The sequence below is a fragment of the Melozone crissalis genome, unplaced genomic scaffold (genome assembly GCF_028551555.1).
Source record: "Melozone crissalis strain CALT ecotype California unplaced genomic scaffold, PUWL_Pcris_2 ptg000132l_1, whole genome shotgun sequence".
Lineage (NCBI taxonomy): Eukaryota > Metazoa > Chordata > Aves > Passeriformes > Passerellidae > Melozone > Melozone crissalis.
The window spans coordinates 5,967,903-5,990,658 of record NW_026535905.1 but is presented as its reverse complement, the minus strand read 5'-3'; the positions used below and the strand labels follow the sequence as shown (position 1 = coordinate 5,990,658).

The window sequence follows — 22,756 nt, the reverse complement described above, 5'->3', positions numbered from 1 at the left end:
GAACTGGGTCGCCATTGGCGAGTATCGCTGTCAGTCAGAGCCTGGGGGCGGTGCTCTGTCTTCGGTTGGTCCCCATAGCCGCCAATCATGGAGGGGGCGGGGCTCGGCTTCTTTGTCTCTGTTGTTGGGCGTGAGACTCAGGCAGACGGCGAGCGATTGGCTGCAGCCGGGCGGCGGCGGGGGCGCCGATTGGCTTCCGGCTGCGGAGCGTCCGCTGATTGGCCGACGGTGGCCGCGGGGGCGGGATTTCGGGCCGGGCGTGATGGCGGCGGCGACGGCCCCGGCCCGGGCGGCGGCGGCCGCGGGGGCCGCGATGGCGGCGGCGGCGGCCACGGGGCGGCGGCGGCTGCTGCGGGCGGCGGGGGCCGCGGCCGGGCGGGCGCGGGGCCGCGGCGGGCTTTAGGCGGCGGCGCCATGGAGCGGCCCGGGAGCGCCGAGGGGGCCTGGGCCGCGCTGCTGGGCCGGCAGCACCCGCAGGTACCGGGCGGGTCGGGGCTGGGGGGGCCGCGCGCGGGGCTGCGGTGACGGTGCGGCCGTGCCCGCAGGCCCGGGAGTTCTGCCCGGGGGTGAACAACCGGCCCTACGTGTGCGAGACCGGGCACTGCTGCGGGGAGAGCGGCTGCTGCACCTACTACTACGAGCTGTGGTGTGAGTGCGGGGAGATCCCGGGAGAACCGAGGGGAACGGGGGCTCCGGGCGGGCTGAGGGCTCGGGGAGGAGCCGGGACTCCGGGGAGCTCGGGGGCTGTGTCGGGGCGGAGGGCTCCGGAGGAGCTGGGGGGGACTGAGGGCTGTGGGAGGATCTGCGGGATCCCCCGTGTGAACGGGGGGTCCGGCGGTTCGGTGGGCACGGGGGTTCGGTGGGCATGGCGGCTCCGTGTGAACCGGCTCCGCCGCCCCGTTCCCGCAGGGTTCTGGCTGCTCTGGACCATCCTGATCCTGCTGAGCTGCTGCTGCGCCTTCCGGCACCGGCGGGCCAAGCTGCGCCTGCAGCAGCAGCAGCGGCAGCGTGAGATCAACCTCATCGCCTACCACGGTGCCTGCCACTACCCGCCCTCCTCGGGGGACCTCCGTGAGTGACCGGCTGCTCAATTTACCCCGAACCCCCAAAACCCACGGGGGGCGGAGACCTCAGTGAATCGGGACCCCCAGCCCCTCATACCCCACATCTTCACGGGGGATCTCAGTGAGTCAGGACCCCCTGTGCCACCCCCATTATCCTGGGTCCCCATGTACACCCCCAGCCCCTGTGCCCTCCATCTCCATCCCCTTGGGGCCGTTTCCCGGTGTCCCCCCGGTGTCCCCTGACCCCGCCTCTCCCCCCCCCAGGGCTGCTGGCCTCCTTCAAGCTGCCGGCGTACGAGGAGGTGGCACAGCGCCCCGGGACGCCGCCGCCGCCCTACAGCCCCGGGAGCCCCTCGCTGTCGCCGGGCTCCTCCGGGGGCTGCAGCTCCTGCTCCTGCGGCTGCTCCTGCGCCTCCTCCCCCAGCAGCTCCTCGCTCTCGGCGCCGGGCACCGACGAGACGGACCCGGAGCCGGGCCCGGGCACGGGGGGTGGCAGTACCGGCCGTGATTACGGCTCCAGCAGCACCGGCACCGGTGCCAGCTGGGACCTGCCCCTGCCCGAGGAGCTGCCGGCCCGCGGGGGCCCCCCCAAACAAGCGCCCCCGGACTTGTGTGAGGCCGAGGGACACCGCTGCTCCAACACCGAGGGGGGTGAGGGTGGGGCGGGTAGAGCTGTGCCGGGGGGGTGCCCTGGGCGGCACCGGCGGCTCACGGGGGATTCGGGCATCGAGGTGGGCCGGGGTGCGGAGGAGGAGGAGGGAGAGCCTGAGGGCTGTGGGGGAGCAGGGGGTGGTGGGGGGCCCGACTCACCTGTGCTGCCCGTCTGAGCCTCCCCACAGGACCCCCGAGTGGGGTCTGGACTCATCCCTGGGGGCCCCTCGCCCCGAGTGATGCCCACTTTGCAGTGTGGTAGGGTCCTGCTGGAGCCCCCTCCCCTCCAAACTGCTCCTGGGGCCTCCCCTGTGATCCCGGTGCTGCTGCCCGGGGGGGCCCCATCGCCCGGGGGGTGCCCGAGGCCATGGGGGTGGGTGGGAGGTCCCGGCGCGTTCTCTCACCATTAAAGAGATGTGAAGTACCACTGACATTTGTGGTGAGGGCACTGGGCTGGGTGGTGACCCCTAACTCCACAGGAAGGGGCAGAACATCCCTTCCTGGCACAGGGGGCCAGCAAAGGTGACACTGTGACACCTGACACAAGTGGCGAGAGGCCACAGTCATGGAGGTTTATTGCAGGGGAGGCAGGGGGGCTCTGGCGCTGCCCCCCAACACCTCCCCTGGCCCTGAGCACTCCAGGCAGGCAGGCAGGGGGCACAGGAACCCCCCACATCAATAGTCCTCAGCCATGGCCAGCACCACGAGCGCCGACCAGCCAGCGAAGGGGTGACACCCCTGCCCGGTGCCATCGCTGTCCCGGTAGTGCTCCCACAGGAACCCGGTGGCCTCGTACTGCCGGAACACGTTGGCCACGAGGTTTTGCCGCAGCTCCCGGTAGAGCTTTGCCGCTCGCTCCCGGTGCGGCCCCTCCGCCCGCGCGTACCCGTGCAGCGCCCGCAGCGCCAGGAAGTTGATGTTGACCCAGACCGAGCCGCGCCAGTAGGGGGGGTCGTGCTCGGTGTTGCGTCGCAGGTACAAGGCGCTGTCGCGGGCCAGCGAGCGCAGCCCGAACGGCGTCCACAGCTGCTGCTCGCTGCTCATGGAGCCCAGCAGCGCCGGCAGCCGCGGCGAGTCCGCCCGCAGCAGCTGCAGCAGCAGCGGGAACAGGCTGACGTAGCCCAAAGCTGCCACGAATTGCAGCCGCGGCGCCTCCCGCACCTCCCGCCGCAGCTGCGGGGCCGCCGGGGGCCGGCCGGGCACCGGGGCCGGGCGGTGCCAGCGCAGAGCCACGGCCGAGCTGTGGTTGCCAAAGTCGGCGAAGGCGCCCAGCTCCGGGGCCCAGTGCAGCCGCTCCAGCAGGGCGTTGTCGCTGAGGGCGGCGGCCATGTCGCGATAGGGCGCGTGGGGCTCGCCCAGGCGCTCGGCCAGCGCCGCCAGCACGCGGGCGCCCAGTGCCATCCAGCAGCGCAGGTCCAGGTGCCGCTCCTGGGCGGACGGGTGCGAGGCGCGGGGGTAATCGTCCAGCCCCGACGACAGAGTCTTGGGGTTCAGGAAGCGCTCGGGGTCGGGGTCGCGGCCGCGCCAGCGGAAGGTGAAGGGCTCGGGGCCGGCCTGCGTGCGGTTGAGCCACTCGAACCAGGAGCGGAGGCGCGGGAAGAGGCGGCGCAGGTAGGGCAGGGGCGCGTCAGGCAGCAGCCGCTCCAGCGCCAGCAGCAGCGTCGGGGGGTTCGCCGTCTCGCTGTGCTGCAGCACGAACTCGGGGGGCACACGGGAGCGCGCCTCCTCCCCCAGGATCTGCTCCCGCGGGATCCAGCCGTCGGCGTTGAGCAGGTCGAGCCAGTGGGCCAGGATGTCGCGGGCCAGCGCGGGGTCCCAGCGGGCCAGCAGCAGCAGGTGGAAGCCCTCGTCCCACAGGAAGCCCCGCGGGAAGCAGGAGCGCGAGGGCACGGCCGTGAACAACACGGACTCCATGCCGGGCAGCGGCTCCTCGCGGTGCTCCGAGCGCAGCAGCGAGCGGCCGTGGAAGAAGCCGATGCCGCCCAGCATCTCGCTGAGTGCGGCCTGGGCGAAGCGGCGCTGCGGGAGAGACACCCCGCGCGTCCCCAGCCCAAAAGTGTCCTCGAAGCGTCGCTCGAAGGCGGCTGCGTGCCGGGCCAGCGCCGCGCTCAGCGCCGGCCCCGCCAGCCGGCCCTGCCGCGCCCCCGCCGCGCTGCCCGACTCCAGCGTCACCTCCAGCACCGCCGGCGGCTCCAGCGTCACCTGGTGCAGCAGCAGCTGCCCCCGAGGGGGCTCCCCGGGCAGCCCCCCGGTGCTGGACACCCCGAAAAAGCGGCGGCGGGGTCGGCCCGGCGGGGAGAACACGGAGCTCTCACGGAGGTTGTGCCGGACCAGGTCGGTGAGGCGGTGCAGCCCCGGCACCCCCGCGGCCAGGAAGTTGTAGCTGGGGGGGAGAGGAGAATCAGGGATGGGGGACACGGTGGGGACATGGGGGCAGATGGAGGGGACACAGCCCAGACACTCACCTGGCGTACTTGGGCCCCTTCCCACCCTCGCCGGTGGGCGGCAGGAAGGTGAGGGTGAAGTCCCCGAGCTCATCTGCCGTCCCTGCCACAGCCGCCAGCCGTGTCCCGTTCTCCAGCACCGGCCGCAGCGTCCCTTGCCCGTCTGTGGCCACGTAGAAGAAGAGGGACAGGAGAGGGGCCGGGCCCTTGCCCTGGGGAGGAGGAAGAGGAGGATGATAAAAGCTCCCCAGCATACCAACCCCTCTCCCACTGTCACCCCCTCACCTCCATCTTCGCCGTGACCCGCCAGCTCCAGTCGCCGCCGTGGTCTCCCCCCGGCTGCTTCACGAACTCGGTTCTCAGCAACAGCCCCTCATCGCGGATCTCCTGCACTCCGAAATTCTCCCCGTCGTGCATCAGCCACCCGTATCGCGACACGCCGTCGTTCTGCTCGCTCGTGTGCCGCAAGTTGCCGCCGTGTTGGAGCCACATCAGTCCTGGAGGGGCGGGGAGGTGTCAGGGGCGGCCTCGCGGTGCGAACGGGGCCGGGCGAGCCCCGGGCCGGGGCAGAGCCCCCCGCGCCCCTCACCGGTCACCACAGCGCGCGGGCTCCGCGTCTTCATCCCGAAGTAAACGTGGGGCCGGTACGTGCCCCAGAAATAGGTGGGCGACGCGAGAGGCCCGGTGGAACCGGGGGGGACGGCGGGGGGCGCGGGGTGCGGGGTGACCAGGCGGGAGGCTTCGCTCCACCGCTTCCACCCGGCAGCCGCCGCCGCCAGACACAGCGCCAGCGCTGCCGCTGCCGCTGTGAGCGCCAGCGCCGTCCGGCCCCGCCCGGAGCCTCGCTGCGGCTTTTGCTGTTGCCGCAGTTTCGGGTCCCGGTCCCGTAGCCGCTCCCGGGGCCGTTCCCGGGGTCCATCCCCGCCGCGCCGCCGCCGCTCGCCCGCCATCAGGGCAGTCGCGCTGGTGACGGCAGCGCTGCGCCAGCTGCGGCCAAGCCCGTTCTGCGAGCGCCCCCTGGCGGGCGGGAGGACCAGGAGCAGGCTCAGTCCCCCCTCTGGCACAAAGCGGCCCCGAGGCGACAACGACACCGCACGGTGTCCCCGAGCTGCCCTGCCACCCAGGCCACCTCCTCATGTCCGGTTTGTTATGCCCGTTGATCTCTCCGGGGATACCCAAAGGACCCCCAGCTTTCCCTAGGATCACCATGGAACCCCAGCTATGCACCCGCAGTGCCCCCCAGGACCCCAAGGGAATCCCACTCTGCACCCCCAGTCCCCACCAGTCTCCCCACAAAAGTCCCAGTTAGATCCTGCCCACCCACCAGCAACTGGTCCCAGCTGGAATCCCAGGATCACAGCCCAGGGATACCAGATCCCCAGACCCCACTGTCCCAGCCGCAGACACAGCCACGGTGGTGTTTGCAGGTTTATTGCAGCTCAGCCCTCGGGGCTGTTCCCCACGCACGGCAGCCCTGGCACGCGCCAGCGGCGGGCACGGTGCAGCCGCAGGGACAGCCACTGCTGCTGGCTGCCCGGGAATGGGGACTCGGGCCGGGCCGGGACATCGGCCTCTGGAGACACAGGGGGGGTCCCTGGCACTGGGCCCAGCCCCTCCAGAGGGTCCAGGCCAGGGAGAGGGTCCATGGATGGTTCCAGGGGGTGGGCGCCTTCGTCTGAGCCTGGCAAGGGATGGATGGGTTTGGGAGAGGTTGGATAGATGGATAGGCTGGGTCTTGCTTCTGATGGCGGTTCCTGTCCCCATCCCCATTCCAATCCCATCCAGATCCTTGTCCCTCTTTCTTTCCCCATCCATCCTTGTCCCAGTCTCCCAGTCCTTATCCCACCCTGTCCCATTCCCACCCCATCTCCATCCTTGTCCCTCTCCCTGTCCCCATCCATCCTAGTCCCAATCCTCCCTCCTGTCCCATCCCATCTCCACCCCATTTCATCTGAATCCCACTCCACCTCATCCCATCCGATTCCCATTTTATCACCACCCCAACTCATCTTCATCCCAATCCCACCCCATCCCATCGCGTCCCCATCCCCACCCCATCCCCATTCCAATCCCATCCAGATCCTTGTCCCTCTTCCTGTCCCCATCAGTCCTTGTCCCATCCCACACCCATCCCCGTTCCAATCCCATCCCCATCCTTGTCCCACTCTCCCTATCCCCATTCATCCTTGTCCCAATTCTCCACCTAGTCCCATCCCATCTCCACTCCATTTCATCCCAATCCCACTCCACCTCATCCCATCCGATTCCCATTTTATCACCACCCCATCTCATCTTCATCCCAATCCCACTCCATCCCACACCATCTCATTTCCATCCCCATCCCATCCAGATCCTTGTCCCTCTCCTTGTCCCCATCCATTCTTGTCCCAATCTCCTGATCCCTATCCCACCTGTCCTGTCCCATTCCATCCCCAGCCCATTCCAATCCCATCCCCATCCTTGTCCCTCTCCTTGTCCCCATCCATCCTTGTCCCAGTCCTCCCCGTCCCATCCCCTTTCATCGCAATCCCGCTCCACCTCATCCCATCCAACTCCCATTTTATCACCACGCCATCTCATCTTCATCCCACCCCATTCCCACCCCATCCCCACTCCAATCCCATCCCCATCCTGGTCCCTCTCCCTGTCCCCATCCATTCTTGTCCCAATCTCCCCATCCCCATTCCAATCCCATCCCCATCCTGGTCCCCATCAGTCCTTGTCCCATTCTCCCTATCCCCATCCATCCTAGTCCCTAGTCCTCCACCCTGGGCCATCCCATCTCCCCCCCATTTCATCCCAATCCCACCCCACCCCTACTCCATCCCCATTCCAATCCCATCCAGATCCTGGTCCCTCTCTCTGTTCCCATCCACCCTTGTCCCAATCTCCCGATCCCTATCCCACCCTGTCCCATTCCATCTCCACCCCATCCCATCCCCATCCTACCCCATCCCCGCCTGTCTCATCCCCTCCCACCCCATGCCCCACCCCATTCCCCACCCTTCCCAGCCCATTTCCCACCCCACCTCATCCCAATCCCACCCTCTCTGATCCCCACCCCTCCCATCCCATTCCCCACCCCATGCCCCACCCCATTCCCCATGCCCCACCCCATTCCCCACCCTCCCAGCCCATTTCCCACCCCACCTCATCCCAATCCCACCACATCTCAGCCCCATCTCCTCCCAGCCCATTCCCCATCCCCTCCCACCGCATTCCCCACCCCTCCCACCCCATTCCCCACCCCATTCCCCATTCCCCAGCCCATTCCCGGTCGGTCTGGCTCTCACAGCAGCGCCGGAGGCTGCCCCAGGCGCGGGGGTGCCCCCCGAGCCCCCCGGGCTGCTGCAGGAGGCAGCGCACGGCCGTGTCCGTGTGCCGGAACACGCAGAGGGCCCGCAGCGCCTGCCGCGCCTCGGGGGCCAGCCCGGAGCGCTCCGAGCACACCAGCTCCCGCACGGCCTCGAAGTCCCGCCGCAGCTGCAGGGCACCCTGCAGGCTGGCACGGGGGTCAGCGGGGGGGTGCGACCCCGAACCCCCAGCAGGACCCCACAGAACCCCCCGGCACCGCCACCACACGCTGTGACCAGCACCGAGATCCTGGCACTGCCAGCAGACCCCCATGACCACCAGCGGGACCCCACAGAGCCTCTGGCACTGTCACCAGAGCCCCCAGGAGCCCCCTGGGACCCCCACAGAGCCTCTGGCACTGTCACCAGAGCTCCCAGGACCCCCCTGGGACAGGGGACCCCAGTGGGACCCCAACAGTGGGACCCCAACCTGCCACTGAGCCCCCTGCCCTGGTCTGGCATTGGACATTGGACCCCCAGCACTGCCACTGGGACCCTGGGACTGGCATTGGACACCCAGCACTGCCACTGGGACCCCTGGAACTGCCACTGGGACCCCCAGAACCCCAGTAGGACCCCTGGAACTGCCACTGGGACCTCCAGGACACAACTGGGACCTCTGAAACTGCCACTGGGACCCCCTGAACCCCACTGGGACCCCTGGAACGGGCACTGGGACCCCCAGCACTGCCACTGGGACCTCTGAAACTGCCACTGGGACCCTCAGGATCCCACTGGGACCCCTGGAACTGCCACTGGGACTTCCAAAACTCCTCTGTGACCCATGGAACTGCCACTGGGACCCCTGTATTGCCACTGGGACCCCCAGAACCCCACTGGGACCTCTGAAACTGCCACTGGGACCCCCACAACCTCTGGAACTGCCACTGCGACCCCCAAAACTCCTCTGGGACCCATGGAACTGCCACTGGGATCCCTGTATTGCCACTGGGACCTCCAGGACCCCACTGGGACCTCTGAAGCTGCCACTGGGACCCCCAGCACTGCCCAGAGGCCATGCCCCCCCATTCCCAGTACCTGAACTTGATCCGTCGGGTCAGGATGTGATCCATCCAGGCCTCCAGGAAGGCCGTGGTGACCCGTGCCAGGGTGGGCACCTGGGCATCGTGGGGCAGGGCCTGGGCACCCTGCAGCACCTGCCCCAGCACCGCCTGCACCGCGGCCGCCGCGTAGGCGCTGGGGGAGCTGGGCAGCTCTGGGGGACACAGGGACACAGGGACACTGGTCAGTGAGCCCCCAAATCCCCTCCCAGCCCCCCAGCCCCAGCACCCACCAGCGCGGGGCCCGAGCCGCCAGTGCCGGCCCAGAGGCATCGTCTGGTCAAAGATCTCGGCTGAGAGCCGCTTGCAGCTGGTGGAGAACATCCAGAGCACGTCCCCGGAGAACAGCTGGGATACAGGGTGACACAAGGTGACACAGGGTGACACAGGCATCTTCATGCTCAGACCACCCGCCCGCAGTCCCACCATACCTGGATGCTGTTGGCCACGTCACGGATCTGCCGGCACAGCTGGAGCTCCCACGGGGATCCCAGGCTGGGGGGTGGCTCAGGGGGGCTGTCCCCAGGAATGTCCCCTGGCTCTGGGAAGGTCCTGCTCACGTGCAGCATCAGCTGCTCTGCCTCTGCCTTCAGCACCTGGAGGGGAGCAGGGGGAGTGAGCCCAGCCCTGCCGTGTCCCCCCAGCCCCCTGTACCCCCCATGCCCCCCGTACCTGCAGGTCTCCCTGGGTGAGCAGCAGGAACTGAGGCAGTGCCCAGGCCGCCAGGTACCGCCCGGCCCGGCCCGTCAGCCACGCGTGGGCGGCCGCCACCGCCGCCAGGCACCGGCCCAGCACCTGCAGCCGCAGGCAGAGACCCCCAGGGGGGGCTGCGGGCGGGGGTCAGCACAGGGAGGACCCCCAGAGCCGCTGCCCCCCTTCCCAGACCCCTCTCACCGTGCGGGCGGGCGGGCAGCAGGCGCAGACAGCGCAGGGCCAGCGCCAGGGCTGGGAAGAGGCACCGGAGCTGCTGGGCTGTGCGGCTGCACCCGGGCCCTGGGGACCCCCCTGGGGACTCCAAGCACTTGTCTGAGAGCCCTGAGCCCAGAGCACGGGTAAAATCTGGAGGAGGAACAGTCAGAATGCCCCAACATCCCCCACTTGCACCCCACACCCTACCCCATATCGCATATCTAACCCTTCAGAGCATAACCCACTCCCTCACCCCATATCCACTGAGTGCCCCACATCCTGCCCCACACCTTGTACCCCAGACCCCATGCCCCACCCCACACCCTGCCCCCCTCCCTGTGGCCCCCTAGTCCCCATACCCGTGTCCCAGCTGCAGAGAACACCCCGGCACAGCAGCTGCAGGCAGAGCCGTCCCAGCTCCTCCCGGCACTCAGCGGGCACACGGGCTGTGGGGACACAGCGGGGACACAGCGGGGCTCAGCGTGGCACAGGGACACCCCGAGGGACCCCGCACCCCCCGCACCCCCACACGTACCAACAGCCAGCGCACGGCTCAGCTCCCACGCCGTGGTGACGGTGGCACTGGGGGAGGCAGGAGGGGTGCCCGGGCTGTCCCCCAGCACAGCTCCCACATTCTCCCAGAGCAGCAGGCGGTACCGGGCGCTCAGGGTGGCGGCCACGGGGCCGCGGGCAGCGTCCAGCCACCGCACGGCCTTCCAGCCCCCGGCACTGCCCGGCCGCAGCCCCGCAGGCTCGGGGCTCTCTGACAGCACCGGCTGCCACAGGCTGTCAGCTGAGGCCACCAGCGCCCCAAAAACGTGTCCCATCAGCTCCTCGTCCTCCTGGCACAGTGCCTGCAGCTCAGCCGCCAGCACCGCTGCTGCTCCAGAAGGTTCTGTGTCCATCTCAGCCGTAGGTGGCCACGGCACCCCCACATTCTCCCAGCGGACGTGTCTATCCCTGACGTCCCCACTTTGGGGCCACAGGAGGGGCCGGAGCCTCTGGGCCACGGCCCGGCCGCGCTCGGCCGCCAGCAGCCGCAGCACCGCGCCCACCGTGAAGGCACCGGGCGCCCTCACCTCGGGGCCCAGCTCCTCGGCCAGCCCCGTCACCGCGCGGTTGTAGATCTCCAGCCCCTGGAACAGCTCAGCCAGGCCCTCAGCAGCCAGGGCGGGATTACCGGGGCGGCCCAGCTGCCTCAGCCGTGCCTCGATGTGCCGCCCGGTGAGGCGTGCGGCCGTCACGGCGGGCAGCAGCAGCGCCCAGCGCACGTGCAGCACGGCCTGGCCCCGGCGCTGCGGCAGCGCCCGCAGCCACGCGTCCGCCCGCAGCCGCCGCAGCAGCGCGGCCCAGTGCCCCGCGTGCGCCCGCAGCTCCGCGCACAGCTCCCGCAGCGCCGGCAGCGCCGCCTCACCGGGCTCCGGTAACGCCTGCAGCCGCCGCAGGAAGTCGGAGGAGGCCTTGAGGCGTCGAGTGAAGTCGCGGGCCAGGCGGAGCTGGTGGCGGTGCTGCAGCAGCGCATGCAGGGTCGCTCCCCGCTCCGCCACGCGCCGCCGCACGGCGTCCTCGGAAAAGTCACCGGCACCACCACTGCCACCGGGAGGGGGCCGCACGTAGCCCAGGAAGGTCTCGGTGCGAGGGTCCTCCCAGACGCACAGGCAGCGGCGCAGAGCTGGGAAGGTCTGCTCCAGCGGGACCACGATAGACGCTGCTTCGTCCTCGTCCTCGTCGTCGTCCTCGTCGGTGTCACCGCGCCGGCTCGACCGCGGGGACAGCAGGCGGCGCAGTCCCGGGGTGACGCTGCGCAGCATGGCCTCTGCCCGCTGCAAGGAGCGCGCCAGGGGCCCCCGCGACCCGCCTGGGGGCACGGCACCCTCAGGATGGGGCGGGGACCACGGTGTAGGGTGGGCAACCCCAGTTTGAAAAACCTTGTTGTGGGACAGCACCCGCCCATCACTGTCTCACTGCCATCCTAACCCTGAGACACTCAGGATCCCACTGCCCATTGGGGCCCCCACATGGCATTAATGCCCCCCCCAGGGACCCCGGACCCTCCACATTCCCCCCAGGACCACGCACCCCATCAGGATCCCCGCCCCCTTGTGCTCCCCGCAGTCCCTTGGAGTCTCACCGGGCTCGGGGGGGTCCCCGCGGGCAGCCCCATCGCCCGGTCCCGGCCGGGCCGTCAGCAGCAGCAGGATGAGACCGCCCAGGCCGGCGTCGCCCACCTGGAGGGGAACGGGGGGCTCAGGACCCCCGGGCCCGGGCGAAGGGCGGGGCCACGCATTACCACGCCCATTACCGCACAGACCGCGCCCACGCCACGCCCCCAACCGGCTCCCGCTGTGGCCACGCCCCCTCAGTGCTCGCCACGGTTGGCCACTCCCCCGCCCCGCCCCCTGCGCCGTTGCCATGGAGACGCAGCACCACCTAGGCCCGGTGCCCCCCCGCCCACCGCGGTACCGGCCCGGCCCCGCCGCTGTCCCGGGAGGGGTGTCCGAGCCCCCCCTGCCCCGAGCGGCCTCACCTGCAGGCAAAGCTCTCCGCCGCGCCGCTCAGCGCCGCCGGCGTCCATGCCGGGCCATGCCGGGGGCGGTGGCAGCAAAGAGGCTTAGGCCGCGCCCTCGCTAATCCGGGGGGCTGGGCCAAGGTGGCCGCCAGGAGGGGCCCGGCGTGAGGGGCGGGACGAGCAGCGGAGGGCGGCCGAGCCCAAGGCCTTGCGGCAGGCGGGGACGGCGGGAGAGGATGAGGAGCGCCGGTCCCGCTCCGTGAGGGCCCTGCGGGCCGCCGTCCTGCCCGCACCCAACATGGCGGCGGGGCGGCCTCGACCGGAGCCGTGACGTTGTTCCGGTAGGGCCGTGATGCAATCCCGAGGCGCGGCGGCGGCGGCGGCTCGTGGCGATGCGGGGCTCGGGCGGGCCGCGGGAGCGGGACGGGCCCGGTCTGGGCGGTTTCGGGCCGGCTGCCGCTGCCTGCCCCTGGGGCTGCACGCCGGGCCCCGCTGGCTGGAGCGGCGGTACGGACCGGGCGCGGGGGAGCCCAGAGCGCGGCCCGGTTTCGGTTCTGCCTCCGCCGGCTCACGGCTGTTTGTGCTCCCCACAGCGCCCTTCTGCCCCCGGCACCGCATGTCCAGCCTCGACGACCTGCCGGTGCCGTCCCAGCCGGTGATTAGGTATGAGGAGAGTGAGGTGTGTCTGCTCTGGGATGACGGTGAGTGCGGCGGGGGCTACCGGGGGTCCCCGTGCTCGGGAATTGCCATGGGAGGGGGAACGGCGTGGGGACAGCCGGGATCCGGTGCCCGGGACTGCTCCTCACGCACCCCGCTCTCTTGCCAGGCCCCACGGCGGATTACTATCCCCGGGGTATTGATGATGATGATGAGGACGGCAATTACGATTACGATGAGGACGAGTTCGCCGCGGGTTTGCAGTTCCTGGGCGTTCCGGTGGCGGAGGGAACCGTTCCTTACAGCTACTGCGGCTTCCGCAAGTCCTTCCTGTGCTCGGAGCCGCCCCGGACCCCTCCCACCGCCCTGGACGCGCGGCTGGACCGGCTGCCCACGCCTCAGCGGGCCTGGCCCACGGCTGAGGTGGGCAAAATCCCCTCGGTGTCCCCCAGGGTCACCAGAGGGTCCCCGGAGCTGTCCTGACTCAGGTAACTCCTGCAGGAGGCTGACAAGAATGCTCAGGAGCTGATGGAAGAGGAGGAGAGAGCCAAGAGGAAAGCAGAGAAGAAGAAGCTGAAGAAGAAGGTGAGTGAGCCCTGGGAGGGATCACTGCCAGCTCCTGGGGATTGGGGTCGCTGCCTCTTGTTGGGGTGCTGCCAGCCAGTCCCTGAGCTGAAAGCTGAGGCTGCATTTCTCTGCTCGTGGGTTCATGTTCCTCCTTTTCAGAAACAAAAGGACCGAAAGAAACGGGAGAAACTGGGTCAAGAGCAGAAGAACAAAGAGAACACTGACCCAGTGAGTGACCAGGCCAGCCTGCTCGTGCTGTTCTAGGGGTGCCCAGAGGTGATGGGGCCAGCCAGCACCCCTTAAGCCTGTCACCTCACCCCCTCCCTGTCCTTGCAGAGCCCCCCAAGTGGCCCTGCAGGCGCTGGGCCTCCCTCAGAGGCTGCTGAGGATGAGGGGTGCTGCCCAGAGCCCTCCCCGTGCCCTGGGGACTCCACTGTGCCCTCAGAGGAGTCTGGCCCAGAGGACACAGCCATGGCAGAGGTGAGGGACAGTCTCCCCATGGGGGCTGTGTGGGGCTGGGGGTCCCAGGGGTCTGCCTGCCCATCCCTCATCCCTCCCTGCTTCCCCAGGAGGAGCTGGACCTAAGCTGCACTTTTGTCTGCAAAGCCCGGGAGAAGGCAGGGGTCAGGCTGCCCCCCCCGGGCACTGACCGCTCCCCTGGGCCACAGAACGTGGTGGAACCAAGCAGGAAGGTGCCAGAAAAGGGAAGTGGGGACCCTGTGGGGACACCTGTGTCCCCTCAGCCCCCCCAGGCCAGCCCCCCCAGCCCCAGCACGCTGGCACAGAGCCTGGCGCTTGCAGGTCAGTGCAGGGACCTCCAGCGAGGCCAGGGGAGGGCATTGAGGGCTCTCCCTGCTTCTCCCCAGCTCAGAGGGGCTGTGCTAGGGGCACTGTCCCTCCCTGTGTCCCCTCCCCAGGCCACGGCATCGAGGCAGCCCAGATGGGCCAACACTCTGAGGCCGTGTGGGCTTTCACCATGGCCCTGGAGCTGAACCCCCGGGAGCACCGGTGAGCAGAGGGGCTGGGGGTGACCTGGGGGTGCTGGGCTGGCAGGGCCCGGCCTCAGTGACACCCCCACACCCCCTCAGGCTCCTGGGGAACCGCTCCTACTGCCTGGAGAAGCTGGGGCGCTATGAGGAGGCGCTGGCGGACGCGGAGGCGGCGCTGGAGCTGCAGCCGGGCTGGCCCAAGGGCTCCTTCCGCAAGGGCAAAGCCCTCAGGGGGCTCCAGGTACCTGGGGGGGCTCCAGGGGCTGGGGTCTTGGGGGGGGCATGGCTGGGTGAGGGGCTGTGGGGTTCTGGGAGTGAGTTGTTGGAGACAAACTGGGGGATTTGGGGTGCCAGTGGGTGTGGGGAACTGGAGGGGCTGTAGGGTGCTGGGGATGAGGGATGCAGTAGGTGTGAGTTGGGGCTGGGAGGACTGGGCAGGGCATTGGGTGTTGGCGGGGTGGGGTAGGGCTGCACTGTGGGGGTGTCAGTGAGGCTCTGAGTTGCCATTTGGGGCTGGATGGGGGCTGTAGGGTGCTGTGGATGTGGGGTGGGCTGGTGCAGTAGGTGTGAGTTGGGGCTGGGAGCACTGGGCAGGGCATTGGGTGTGCTGCTGGAGTGTTGGTGGGGTGGGGTAGAGCTGCATTTGGGGGTGTCAGTGACACTTTGAGGTGCCATTTGGGCTGGGTGGGGGCTGTGGATTGGGGGGTGGGCTGGTGCATTTGGTGTGAGTTGGGGCTGGGAGCACGCAGGGCACAGGGTGCTGCTGGGGTGGGGTAGGGCTGCACTGGGGGATGTCAGTGACACTTTGAGGTGCCGTTTAGGCTGGGAGGGGGCTGTGGGGAACTGGAGGAGCTGCAGGGTGTTGTGGATGAGGGGTGGGGCTGGTGCATTAGATGCGGATTTGGGCTGGGAGGACTGGGCAGAGCACGGGGGGATGCTACAAGGTGTTGGTGGGGTAGGGTCGGGCTGTACTGGGGGGTGTCAGTGAGGCTTTGAGGTGCCATTTGGGCTGGGTGGGGGCTGTAGGGTGCTGTGGGTGAGGGGTGGGGCTGGTGCATTAGGTGTGAGTTGGGGCTGCGGGGACTGGGTCAGGCACTGGAGGTGTTGCAGGGTGTTGGTGGGGTGGGTTAGAGCTGCGTTTGGGGGTGTCAGTGAGGCTTTGAGGTGCATTTGGGCTGGGGGGGGCTGTGGGGAACTGTAGGGTGCTGTGGATGAGGGGTGGGCTGGCTGCACTCGGTGTGAGTTGGGGCTCGAGGGACTGGGCAGGGCACAGGATGTGGGCTGCACTGGGAGATGTCAATGAGGCTTTGAGGTGCATTTGGGCTGGGTGGGGGGCGTGGGGTGCCTGTGGGGGCAGGCAGGGGCTGTAGGTTCCCCCTGGCCCCCAGCGCTACGCCGAGGCCGCTCGCGCCTTCGAGGAGCTGCTGCTGCAGGACGGGGCCTACGCTGAGGCAGCCACGCAGCTGGAGGCCTGCAGGGCCCTGCTGCAGGTGAGACCCCCCTTTCCCCACCCCCTGCCCCCGCCCCCTGCCCTGCTGTGCCCCCCACGCCTCACCCCTGTGCCCTCACAGCAGTGCAGCCGCCCCGGCGGTGTGCCCGTGTCCCCCTTCCTGCTCAAGGCCAAGGAGCCGCTGTTCCTCCCTGGTAAGGGACAGGGGTGGGTGGGCTTGGGGGGACCTCCGGGGCTGTCCCTGTGTCCCCAGTGGTGCTGAAGCCCTTTGGCTCCTCGGCAGCAGGATGGACAACCAGGAGCTGCCAGGACACAGGTGACAAAACTGTGACGGGAAGCAGTGGCAAGACCCCAACAAAAGACCCAGAACGGGCACCTGCTGTGGCCAGTGGCTGCCCAACACTGCCACCGAGCCACCCTGCCAGGTATGGGGGTCTGGTGGTGTGGGAAGGGGCTCAGAGTGGGGCAGTGCTGGCTGTGGTGACACCAGGATGGCTCTTGGCAGGGACTGCTTCCCGCTCTGGGTGGGCAATGTCACCTCCTACATCACTGAGAAGGTGCTGCGTCGTGCCTTTGGCCGGTGAGTGACCCCGGGGCTGCTCCTTCTGCAGGACCCCAAACCCCTGGCACCCCCCTGGTGACCCCCACGCTCTGTTCCTGTCCTTGTGCTCTGCTGGTTCTGACATGCAGGGAATCCTTGGGGAGTAGTGTCTGACTTAGACACTGCTCCCAGGTTTGGGGGGTCTGACCCACAGCTTGGGGTGTCTTTAACTGTTCCCCCTCAGCTTTGGGAGTTTCTGTTCCCCCTCAGCTTTGGGAATTTGTTCCCCCATCCTGGAGATTTGGGGGTGTCTCGCTCTCTCCATGCTTGGGAGTCTTTCACCCTTCTTCAGCTTTTGGGGGTTGCTAAAGTTGCTTTACACACTTAAGAGTCTCTGACCCGCCAACCCTGCAGGTTTGGGGGGTCTCTAACCCTCCAGCTCCCCATTTAGGAATCTCTAACTGTTGTCCCTCCCCAAATTTGGGGGTCTGTGTGTGCCCCCCAGGTTTGGGGAGATCCGCTCCGTGCGGCTGCTCCCGGGGCGCCGCTGTGCCTTCATCAACTTCCGTGGCAAAGCAGAGGCCGAGGAGGCCTTCAGGGCCATGCAGGTGAGCTGGGGGGGACTTGTGGGACCCCCCTGCACCCCTCAGGGACACACCTGTGCCAGCTGCCAGCTCCTTGTGTCCCTAGGGTGCCACCGTGGAGGGCAGCAAGCTGCTGCTGCAGCTCAAGCACCCGGCCCACGCCACGCCGGCCCCCGTGCCCCGTGCCAAGGGCAAGGCCACCCCCGGGGGGCTGCTCAGCTGACCCTGCTCTGCTGGGGGCACCCTGGCAGCCCCCCCTCACCTGCCTGTGCCTTGTCCCCCACTGCCAGGGGTGGGGATGTCTCCCCGTCCTGCCTTTGGGGGTGCTGGGGGGGTCGGGGCCCACCCTGCAGCCCCTTGTGCTGGGGGGGTGGGCCTGGGCTGTTCCCAGGGCCCCTCAGGGATTTGTAGCAATTTGGGTTTTTTAATAAAGCTGAGATTTGTTTTTCTCTCCGGCCTTTCTTTGGGCTGGTGTCACTCAGCCTCTCTGCCATCTCTGTGTCCACCCCGTGTCCCCCTCTGTCCCTTGTCGCTCCCCATGTCACTCCAGCCCCAGGGGACAACAAGAGGGGGGGGGGTCTCCACTCCCCTTTATGTCACTGTTTGGTGACAGGCGTGAGATCAAATACAATTTGATTAATATGCAAATTGAGGGGGGCAGGGGCGGCCGCAGCCGGTAATTAATCACCGGTTAAAACAAATTAATGCCCGCGGTGGGAGGTGCTCGCCTGGAAAAAAGTGTGGGGGAGGTGGGTGGGGGGCTCTGGGGTCCATATTAAGGTGTTGCCTTTATTGCAAATATTTACATCGGGGCCGATAGAAAATAAAATTTAAAAAAGAAAAGAAAAAAACAATGGAAAGACAAAAAAAAAAATTTAAAAGCCGCAAAAGGGTGCACGGAGGGGGCGGGGCTGGGCTCGGATTCTTTCGGAACCGATGTGGTGGGGCCGAGTAAGTCGGAACGGAGCCGAGTGCACCCGAACTGAGCCGAAAGGAGCCGAGTGCACCCGAACTGAGCCGAACGAAGCCGAACGGAGCAGTCTCGGCCTGACCCGACCCGAGTGAATCCGAACTCAGCCGAACCGACCCGAGTGAATTCGAACTCAGCCGAACCGACCCGAGTGAATCCGAACTCAGCCGAGCCGGCCCGAGTGAATCCGAACGGAGCCGAGCGCTCTCGGCTCAGTCCGCCACGTCGATCTCCTCCTCCGAGAGCTCGGCGGGCTCTGTGGTCCCGGTGCCGGTGCCGGGAGCCCCCGGGGGCTCGGGCAGCCCCGCCAGCTGCTGCAGGGCGGCGGGCGGCAGCGCTTGCAGCGAGGCCACGTCCGCCCGCAGCTCCTCCAGGTCCCGCTTGAGCTTGGCGCGGCGGTTCTGGAACCAGGTGATGACCTGGGCGGCGGAGAGCGCCAGGCGCGCCGCCAGCGCGTCCCGGTCCACCGGGGAGAGGTAGCGCTGCCGCCGGAATCGCTGCTCCAGCTCCCGCAGCTGCTGCGCCGTGAACGCGGTCCGGGACTTGCGACGCTTCCTGCAGGGAGGGCGCGGGCCCGAGGCGCCCGGCGGGGATGGACCTGCGGAGACAGCGGGGTTAGGGCACGGGAACCGGGGAGCAGCACCGGGGAACGAACCCGGGGGCCCGGCTGGGGAGCGCCTGCGAGGGCAGGGCATCGCACCGGGAACGGCACCGGGATGTCCGGCGGGGAAGGGCTTGTGGGGCAGGGACCGGCACGGGGACCCGAACAGCACCGGCACCGCGGGCCTCGAGCTGCGGGGGCAGCGGCATCGGGTCAAAGACACCGGTACATGCACCGGGCACGGCGGGGCCCGGCCTGAGGGCACGGCAGTGCCGGGACACCGGTAAATGCAGCCGCACCGGCCCCGCCGAGCCCTGCGGGTGCGTCCCGGCCCCGCCGCCTCCCGGTGGAAGGGAGCCGAACCGGCCCACATGGAACCGAAGGCAGACGAGCCAAAACGAGTGGTGCCCAACCGAACCGAGCAAACCGAACCGCGGCCGGTGCCGGCAGCCGGGACTCATCGTTCCACAGCGGCCGCGGCCGTGTCGGAGTCGCCCCCGTTGCGACCGGGGCTGAGACACCCGCGTCCCCTCGGCGGCTGCTCCGGGAGCCCGGAACGAAGCCGGGAGCCTCGGCAGAGAACCGGGATCCTCCTTCTCTGCGATTCCAGGAGAACCGAGGCCGTGCTGGTCCCCGGTTCGATCCCGCCGCCTCTCCCGGCCCCGGTGCTGTCCCTGCTGCCCAAGCCACCTCGAGAACCGCGGCGAGACGCCATCGCCGCCCCGGGCACGGCTGCTCGCCGCCGGCGGATCCCGATCGCTGTCCCGGTCTCTTTCCCGCTGCGGCCCCCGGTCCGTGCCAGCCCCGCCGCTGCCGGTGGCGCCGGTAACGCGGCTCGCTCGGGCCGTGCGTCCCCCAGTACCGGCGGAGGCTCCCGGGGTCTCTCGCAGCGCGGGCTCCGCTCCTCGTTCGTTCGGTAGAGGAGCCCCGGGCGGTCCCGGCCGAGTCCGTGGGTCCGTGCCGGTAGCACGGCTTTACCGCGGTCACGGAACCCCGATCGGTGCCGTGTTCGTCCATCGGTCCAGTAACGGGGCTTCCCCTCCGCTCTCGGAGCCCCGATCAGCCCCGTTTCTGTCTGTCCGTCCATCCCGGTAACGGGGATTTACCGCCGCTCAGGGAGCCCTGATCGCTCCGTTGTCAGTCCGTCCTTCCGTCGTTTTCGTTCATAACGGGAAGCCGGGGTTGTCCCGGTACCGAGCTTTTACCTGAATTACCGGCACCTCCATCTGCCCGCCTCTCCCGGCTAGTTCCGCCGTTACCCGCGGCCGGTTCGCCACCGGGTTTTGTTCATTGCGAGATCCCCGCTCGGCCGTGTCCGTCTGTCCGGCCGGTACCGGAGCTTCACGGCCACTCCGGAGCCCCGATCACTCCCGTGTTTGTCCGGTCCCAGCGAGATTTTTTCGTTTATTTTTATGAGTCCCGTGTCTGTCCTTCCGTCCGGCCGGTAACGGGGATTTACCCCCGCCCGGGAGCCGCTATCGTTCCGGTTTTTATCTGTCTGATCACCCGGTAATGATTTATTTCGTTTTTCTTTTTTTCGATTATTTTTCTGTCGATCTGTCCGTCCGGTAACGAACCTTTTACCTTAATTCCGGGAGCCCCGATCGGCCCCGTTTTTGTCCGTCTGTCCGTCCCGGAAAAAGGAAATTTTCGCCCCCGTTCCTGTCCGTCTGTCCACCCGGTAATATTTTCGGTCAATTATTTCGTTCCTTGCCGTGTCCGTCTGTCAGATAACGAGGGTTTTTACCTTCAAACCGGGAGCCCGAGGCGTCCCCGTTCTGTTCGTCTGTCCGCCCGTTAACGGGTTGGTTTATTTGTTAATCACAGGATCGCTGCTCTGTCTGTCTGTCTGTCCGCTATGGTGGATTCCTTAATTACCGGAGCGCCGTAATTAGGGATTTTTTTCCCCCGTTAATTACCGGAGTCTGGCTCCATCCTCGTCTGTCTGTCCGGCCGGTAACGGAGGTTCGGTTACTCACGGGAGGGCTGATCCAGCGGTCCGTGTCCGTCTGTCCGGAGGTTTTTCGTTACCGGCGTGAGTCCGGTTGTGCCCAACCGTATCCGTTAAATACCGGCATTGCCGTGCTGCTCTGCCGTGACTGTCGGTCTGTCCGTCCCGGTAATTTTTTTTTTCCACGTTAATCACGGAGACTGTCTCGGTAAGGAACGGTAATTATTTTTCAGCGTTAATTATCGGAGCATTTTTCTGTCTGTCCGACCCGGTAACGGTTTTATTCATCCCCGTGCTTTTCCTGTCCATGTGTCCCTCGGTGTGAGGGATTTTCCGTTAATCCCGGAGACACGATCTGTCCGTCCGTGTCTGTCTCTCCAACCTAGGAACGGATTGTTTCGTTCCCGGAGGCGCCGTGCTGTCTGTCTGTCGGTGTCCGCCCGTCCTCCCGGTTCTTCCGAGCCCGTGAGATGTGGGGCCGGCCCATGAGCGGCTGTCGGACCCCGCCGGTACCGGGCGGCTCGGGCAGGCCGAGCCCCGGACGGAGGCTCGGGGCCGGTACCGGTTTCCGTTACCGGCGGCCCCGCGCTCGGTCACGGTCACGGTCACGACTCGGCGGCGCCGATCCGCCGCCCGGTCCCGCGGCTCCCGGTAAAGCTGCCGGTTCTCCCGGAGCTCCTCGGTGCCCGTGGCGGCTCACCGAGGCCGGGGCTCGCTCCGGTTCGCCGTGTCCGGCCCCGGGATTCTCCGTCCCTTCGGGCCGAGGCTGCCGCGTGTCCCCGGTGTCCCGGCCGAGCACCGGAGGCTTCTGAGGCCTCGCAGCCCCGCTGGCCCCTCTGGGACAAGGAGGAAACTTCCCGGAACGGGGGACGAGGGGCGTCCCTGGCCTCGCCACGGACTCCCCGCCGCCCTCCAGCCCCGCCACCTGCCCGGTGCCCGGTTCCCGTTTCCCGGTGCCCGCCCCGCTCCCGGCCGAGCCCCCCGGCCCCGGTACCTCCGGCCGCCTGCAGCATTCCCAGCTCCAGCCCCTGGAAGGTTTTACTGGCGAGTTCCTCCAGCGCCCAGAGCGGCGAGGCCGGGGCGCAGCCGCCGCCGCCGCCGCCGCGGGGCCCTGTCGGGGCGGGGGGGGCGGCGGGACCGGTGCCGGTGCCGGGGGGGCTCCCGCCGCGGGGACGCCCGAGGATGTCCTCGATGCCGAAGGGGGTCAGCGGTTTTGTGGTGTTGGCGGGGGGCGGGAGCCGGTCCAGGGGGCTCCGCCGGTGGCCGCCGACCGCAGCGGGCAGCGGGGGGGAACCGGCCGCCTCCCCCGCCGAGGTCATGCCGGGACCGGGACCCGCGCCGGGAGCGGGACCCGCCGCCGCCGCCCCCCCCCCCCCCCAGCCCCGCGATTCCCGTTCCAGCGCCTTAAAGCCCCGGGATACCGGGAGGAGGAGGAGCCACCGACGCCCCCCCTGTCGGGGGGGGGGGGGGGGGGGGACCGACCCCTCTCCGCCACTACCGGGGCGCTGCCCCGCGCCTCCCCCCTGTTGTCTCCCCCATTTTAACCCACCCCAGCGCGTCCCCCCTCCTCCTCTGCTCCCTCCTCATCCTCACCGCGGCTCTTACCCTCACCCAAAAATTTATTGGCTCTTTTGCTCTAAAATGCCCCATAAAAGCATCGGGGCCGCGGCTGGGAGTGATTAAGCCCTTTTGGGTGGGTTTTGGGTTTCAGAGCCATAAATCCCCCCCCCCCCCCACCCCCCACCTCCGCCCCCCATCCCACCCCGCCACATTCCCGCTGCTCTTTCCCGGTACAAATAGCTCCGGGATTTCGGCCGCTCGTAAAAATCCCGGGATGCCGCACACGCAGGTGAGGCCCGGCTGGCGACGCCGCGTCCGGATTATCCGGCGGCTTTGGGGCTGGGGGATGCGGAATCTCCCCCTCCGGAGGGGTGACTCGGTACCCCTCAGGCCCAATCCCGCCGGGTGTCCCCATGGATGTGTCGCCGGGAGCGGGGACACGGCGGGGTCACGGGGGTCACGGCGGTAATGAACCTGCGGCCGGTGCCGGGGCCGGTGCGAGCTCACGGAGCCGCCTTGGGGGAGCAGGTGCAGGGGGATCGGGCAGCGCCGATCCGGGATTATGGAAGTGGGGAGGGGGCGGGAGGGAATGGAGAGGGTGGTGGTGGGGGGGGGATGGATTTTTCCAATCTTGCTGACAAAGGCAGAACGCGATCTCCCGGCTGGAAATCGGAGTTTGACAAATTCAACCTTGAAATTTCCCAGCAGCCGGAGCAATTAAAGGCCGGCGGGTGCGGGGGGAGTGGGGTGGGGAAGGGGGGGCTCGTTTTGGGAGAGGGACACGGGGCCCCTCGCACGGCGGCGTTTGCACGGATTCCTCGCACGCGGCTTTTGTCCTCTCCGCAGGGCGCGGGGAGATGGCGGAGCTGCCGCGGCCGCGCGTGCCGCCGGTGCT

At 68.3% G+C, this 22,756-nt stretch overlaps 5 protein-coding genes across 5 annotated transcripts; 2 read left to right on the top strand and 3 right to left on the bottom strand.

Annotated features, from left to right (window-relative positions):
- Nucleotides 1–392: 392 nt before the first annotated feature.
- WBP1 (WW domain binding protein 1) lies at nt 393–2,059 on the top strand. The gene is made up of 4 exons (XM_054293273.1): nt 393–477; nt 546–648; nt 910–1,071; nt 1,329–2,059. Exons 1-4 carry the CDS (start codon nt 415–417, stop codon nt 1,889–1,891), a joined length of 891 nt encoding a protein of 296 aa, XP_054149248.1. The 5' UTR covers nt 393–414; the 3' UTR covers nt 1,892–2,059.
- A 194-nt stretch (nt 2,060–2,253) lies between these two features.
- On the bottom strand, nt 2,254–5,109 carry MOGS (mannosyl-oligosaccharide glucosidase). The gene is made up of 4 exons (XM_054293250.1): nt 4,749–5,109; nt 4,445–4,656; nt 4,181–4,371; nt 2,254–4,098 (listed from the first exon to the last, which is right to left on the bottom strand). The coding sequence occupies exons 1-4, from the start codon at nt 5,107–5,109 to the stop codon at nt 2,391–2,393; spliced, it is 2,472 nt and encodes an 823-aa protein (XP_054149225.1). The 3' UTR covers nt 2,254–2,390.
- A 471-nt stretch (nt 5,110–5,580) lies between these two features.
- CCDC142 (coiled-coil domain containing 142) lies at nt 5,581–12,321 on the bottom strand. Its single transcript, XM_054293218.1, has 11 exons — nt 12,010–12,321; nt 11,614–11,710; nt 10,018–11,340; nt 9,842–9,928; nt 9,468–9,632; nt 9,246–9,400; nt 9,005–9,169; nt 8,807–8,921; nt 8,551–8,728; nt 7,453–7,661; nt 5,581–5,840 (listed from the first exon to the last, which is right to left on the bottom strand). Exons 1-11 carry the CDS (start codon nt 12,055–12,057, stop codon nt 5,599–5,601), a joined length of 2,784 nt encoding a protein of 927 aa, XP_054149193.1. The 5' UTR covers nt 12,058–12,321; the 3' UTR covers nt 5,581–5,598.
- A 62-nt stretch (nt 12,322–12,383) lies between these two features.
- Nucleotides 12,384–17,209, top strand: TTC31 (tetratricopeptide repeat domain 31). The gene is made up of 15 exons (XM_054293212.1): nt 12,384–12,498; nt 12,585–12,692; nt 12,818–13,071; nt 13,150–13,233; nt 13,375–13,443; nt 13,552–13,695; nt 13,785–14,016; nt 14,133–14,223; nt 14,304–14,445; nt 15,593–15,694; nt 15,776–15,848; nt 15,938–16,079; nt 16,160–16,234; nt 16,701–16,803; nt 16,886–17,209. Exons 1-15 carry the CDS (start codon nt 12,384–12,386, stop codon nt 17,000–17,002), a joined length of 1,851 nt encoding a protein of 616 aa, XP_054149187.1. The 3' UTR covers nt 17,003–17,209.
- Nucleotides 17,210–17,961: 752 nt separating this feature from the next.
- Nucleotides 17,962–21,620, bottom strand: LBX2 (ladybird homeobox 2). The gene is made up of 2 exons (XM_054293289.1): nt 21,296–21,620; nt 17,962–18,347 (listed from the first exon to the last, which is right to left on the bottom strand). Exons 1-2 carry the CDS (start codon nt 21,618–21,620, stop codon nt 17,962–17,964), a joined length of 711 nt encoding a protein of 236 aa, XP_054149264.1.
- Between the last annotated feature and the right edge of the window lie 1,136 nt (nt 21,621–22,756).

Bases quoted from the DNA above. Each gene is read 5' to 3' on its own strand.
- WBP1 (XM_054293273.1), top strand. From the start codon at position 415: ATGGAGCGGCCCGGGAGCGCCGAGGGGGCCTGGGCCGCGCTGCTGGGC. The intron at 478-545 runs GTACCGGGCGGG...CCGTGCCCGCAG, and splicing joins TGGGCCGGCAGCACCCGCAG to GCCCGGGAGTTCTGCCCGGG. The intron at 1,072-1,328 runs GTGAGTGACCGG...TCCCCCCCCCAG, and splicing joins GCCCTCCTCGGGGGACCTCC to GGCTGCTGGCCTCCTTCAAG.
- MOGS (XM_054293250.1), bottom strand. From the start codon at position 5,109: ATGGCGGGCGAGCGGCGGCGGCGCGGCGGGGATGGACCCCGGGAACGG. The intron at 4,372-4,444 runs GTGAGGGGGTGA...CCTCCTCCCCAG, and splicing joins GGGTCACGGCGAAGATGGAG to GGCAAGGGCCCGGCCCCTCT. The intron at 4,099-4,180 runs GTGAGTGTCTGG...TCTCCCCCCCAG, and splicing joins AAGGGGCCCAAGTACGCCAG to CTACAACTTCCTGGCCGCGG.
- CCDC142 (XM_054293218.1), bottom strand. From the start codon at position 12,057: ATGGACGCCGGCGGCGCTGAGCGGCGCGGCGGAGAGCTTTGCCTGCAG. The intron at 11,711-12,009 runs GTGAGGCCGCTC...GTTCCCCTCCAG, and splicing joins GCGGAGAGCTTTGCCTGCAG to GTGGGCGACGCCGGCCTGGG. The intron at 9,170-9,245 runs GTACGGGGGGCA...GCTCCCCTCCAG, and splicing joins TCACCCAGGGAGACCTGCAG to GTGCTGAAGGCAGAGGCAGA.
- TTC31 (XM_054293212.1), top strand. From the start codon at position 12,384: ATGCGGGGCTCGGGCGGGCCGCGGGAGCGGGACGGGCCCGGTCTGGGC. The intron at 13,444-13,551 runs GTGAGTGACCAG...CTGTCCTTGCAG, and splicing joins ACAAAGAGAACACTGACCCA to AGCCCCCCAAGTGGCCCTGC. The intron at 13,696-13,784 runs GTGAGGGACAGT...CTGCTTCCCCAG, and splicing joins AGGACACAGCCATGGCAGAG to GAGGAGCTGGACCTAAGCTG.
- LBX2 (XM_054293289.1), bottom strand. From the start codon at position 21,620: ATGACCTCGGCGGGGGAGGCGGCCGGTTCCCCCCCGCTGCCCGCTGCG. The intron at 18,348-21,295 runs GTACCGGGGCCG...CTGTCTCCGCAG, and splicing joins AATGCTGCAGGCGGCCGGAG to GTCCATCCCCGCCGGGCGCC.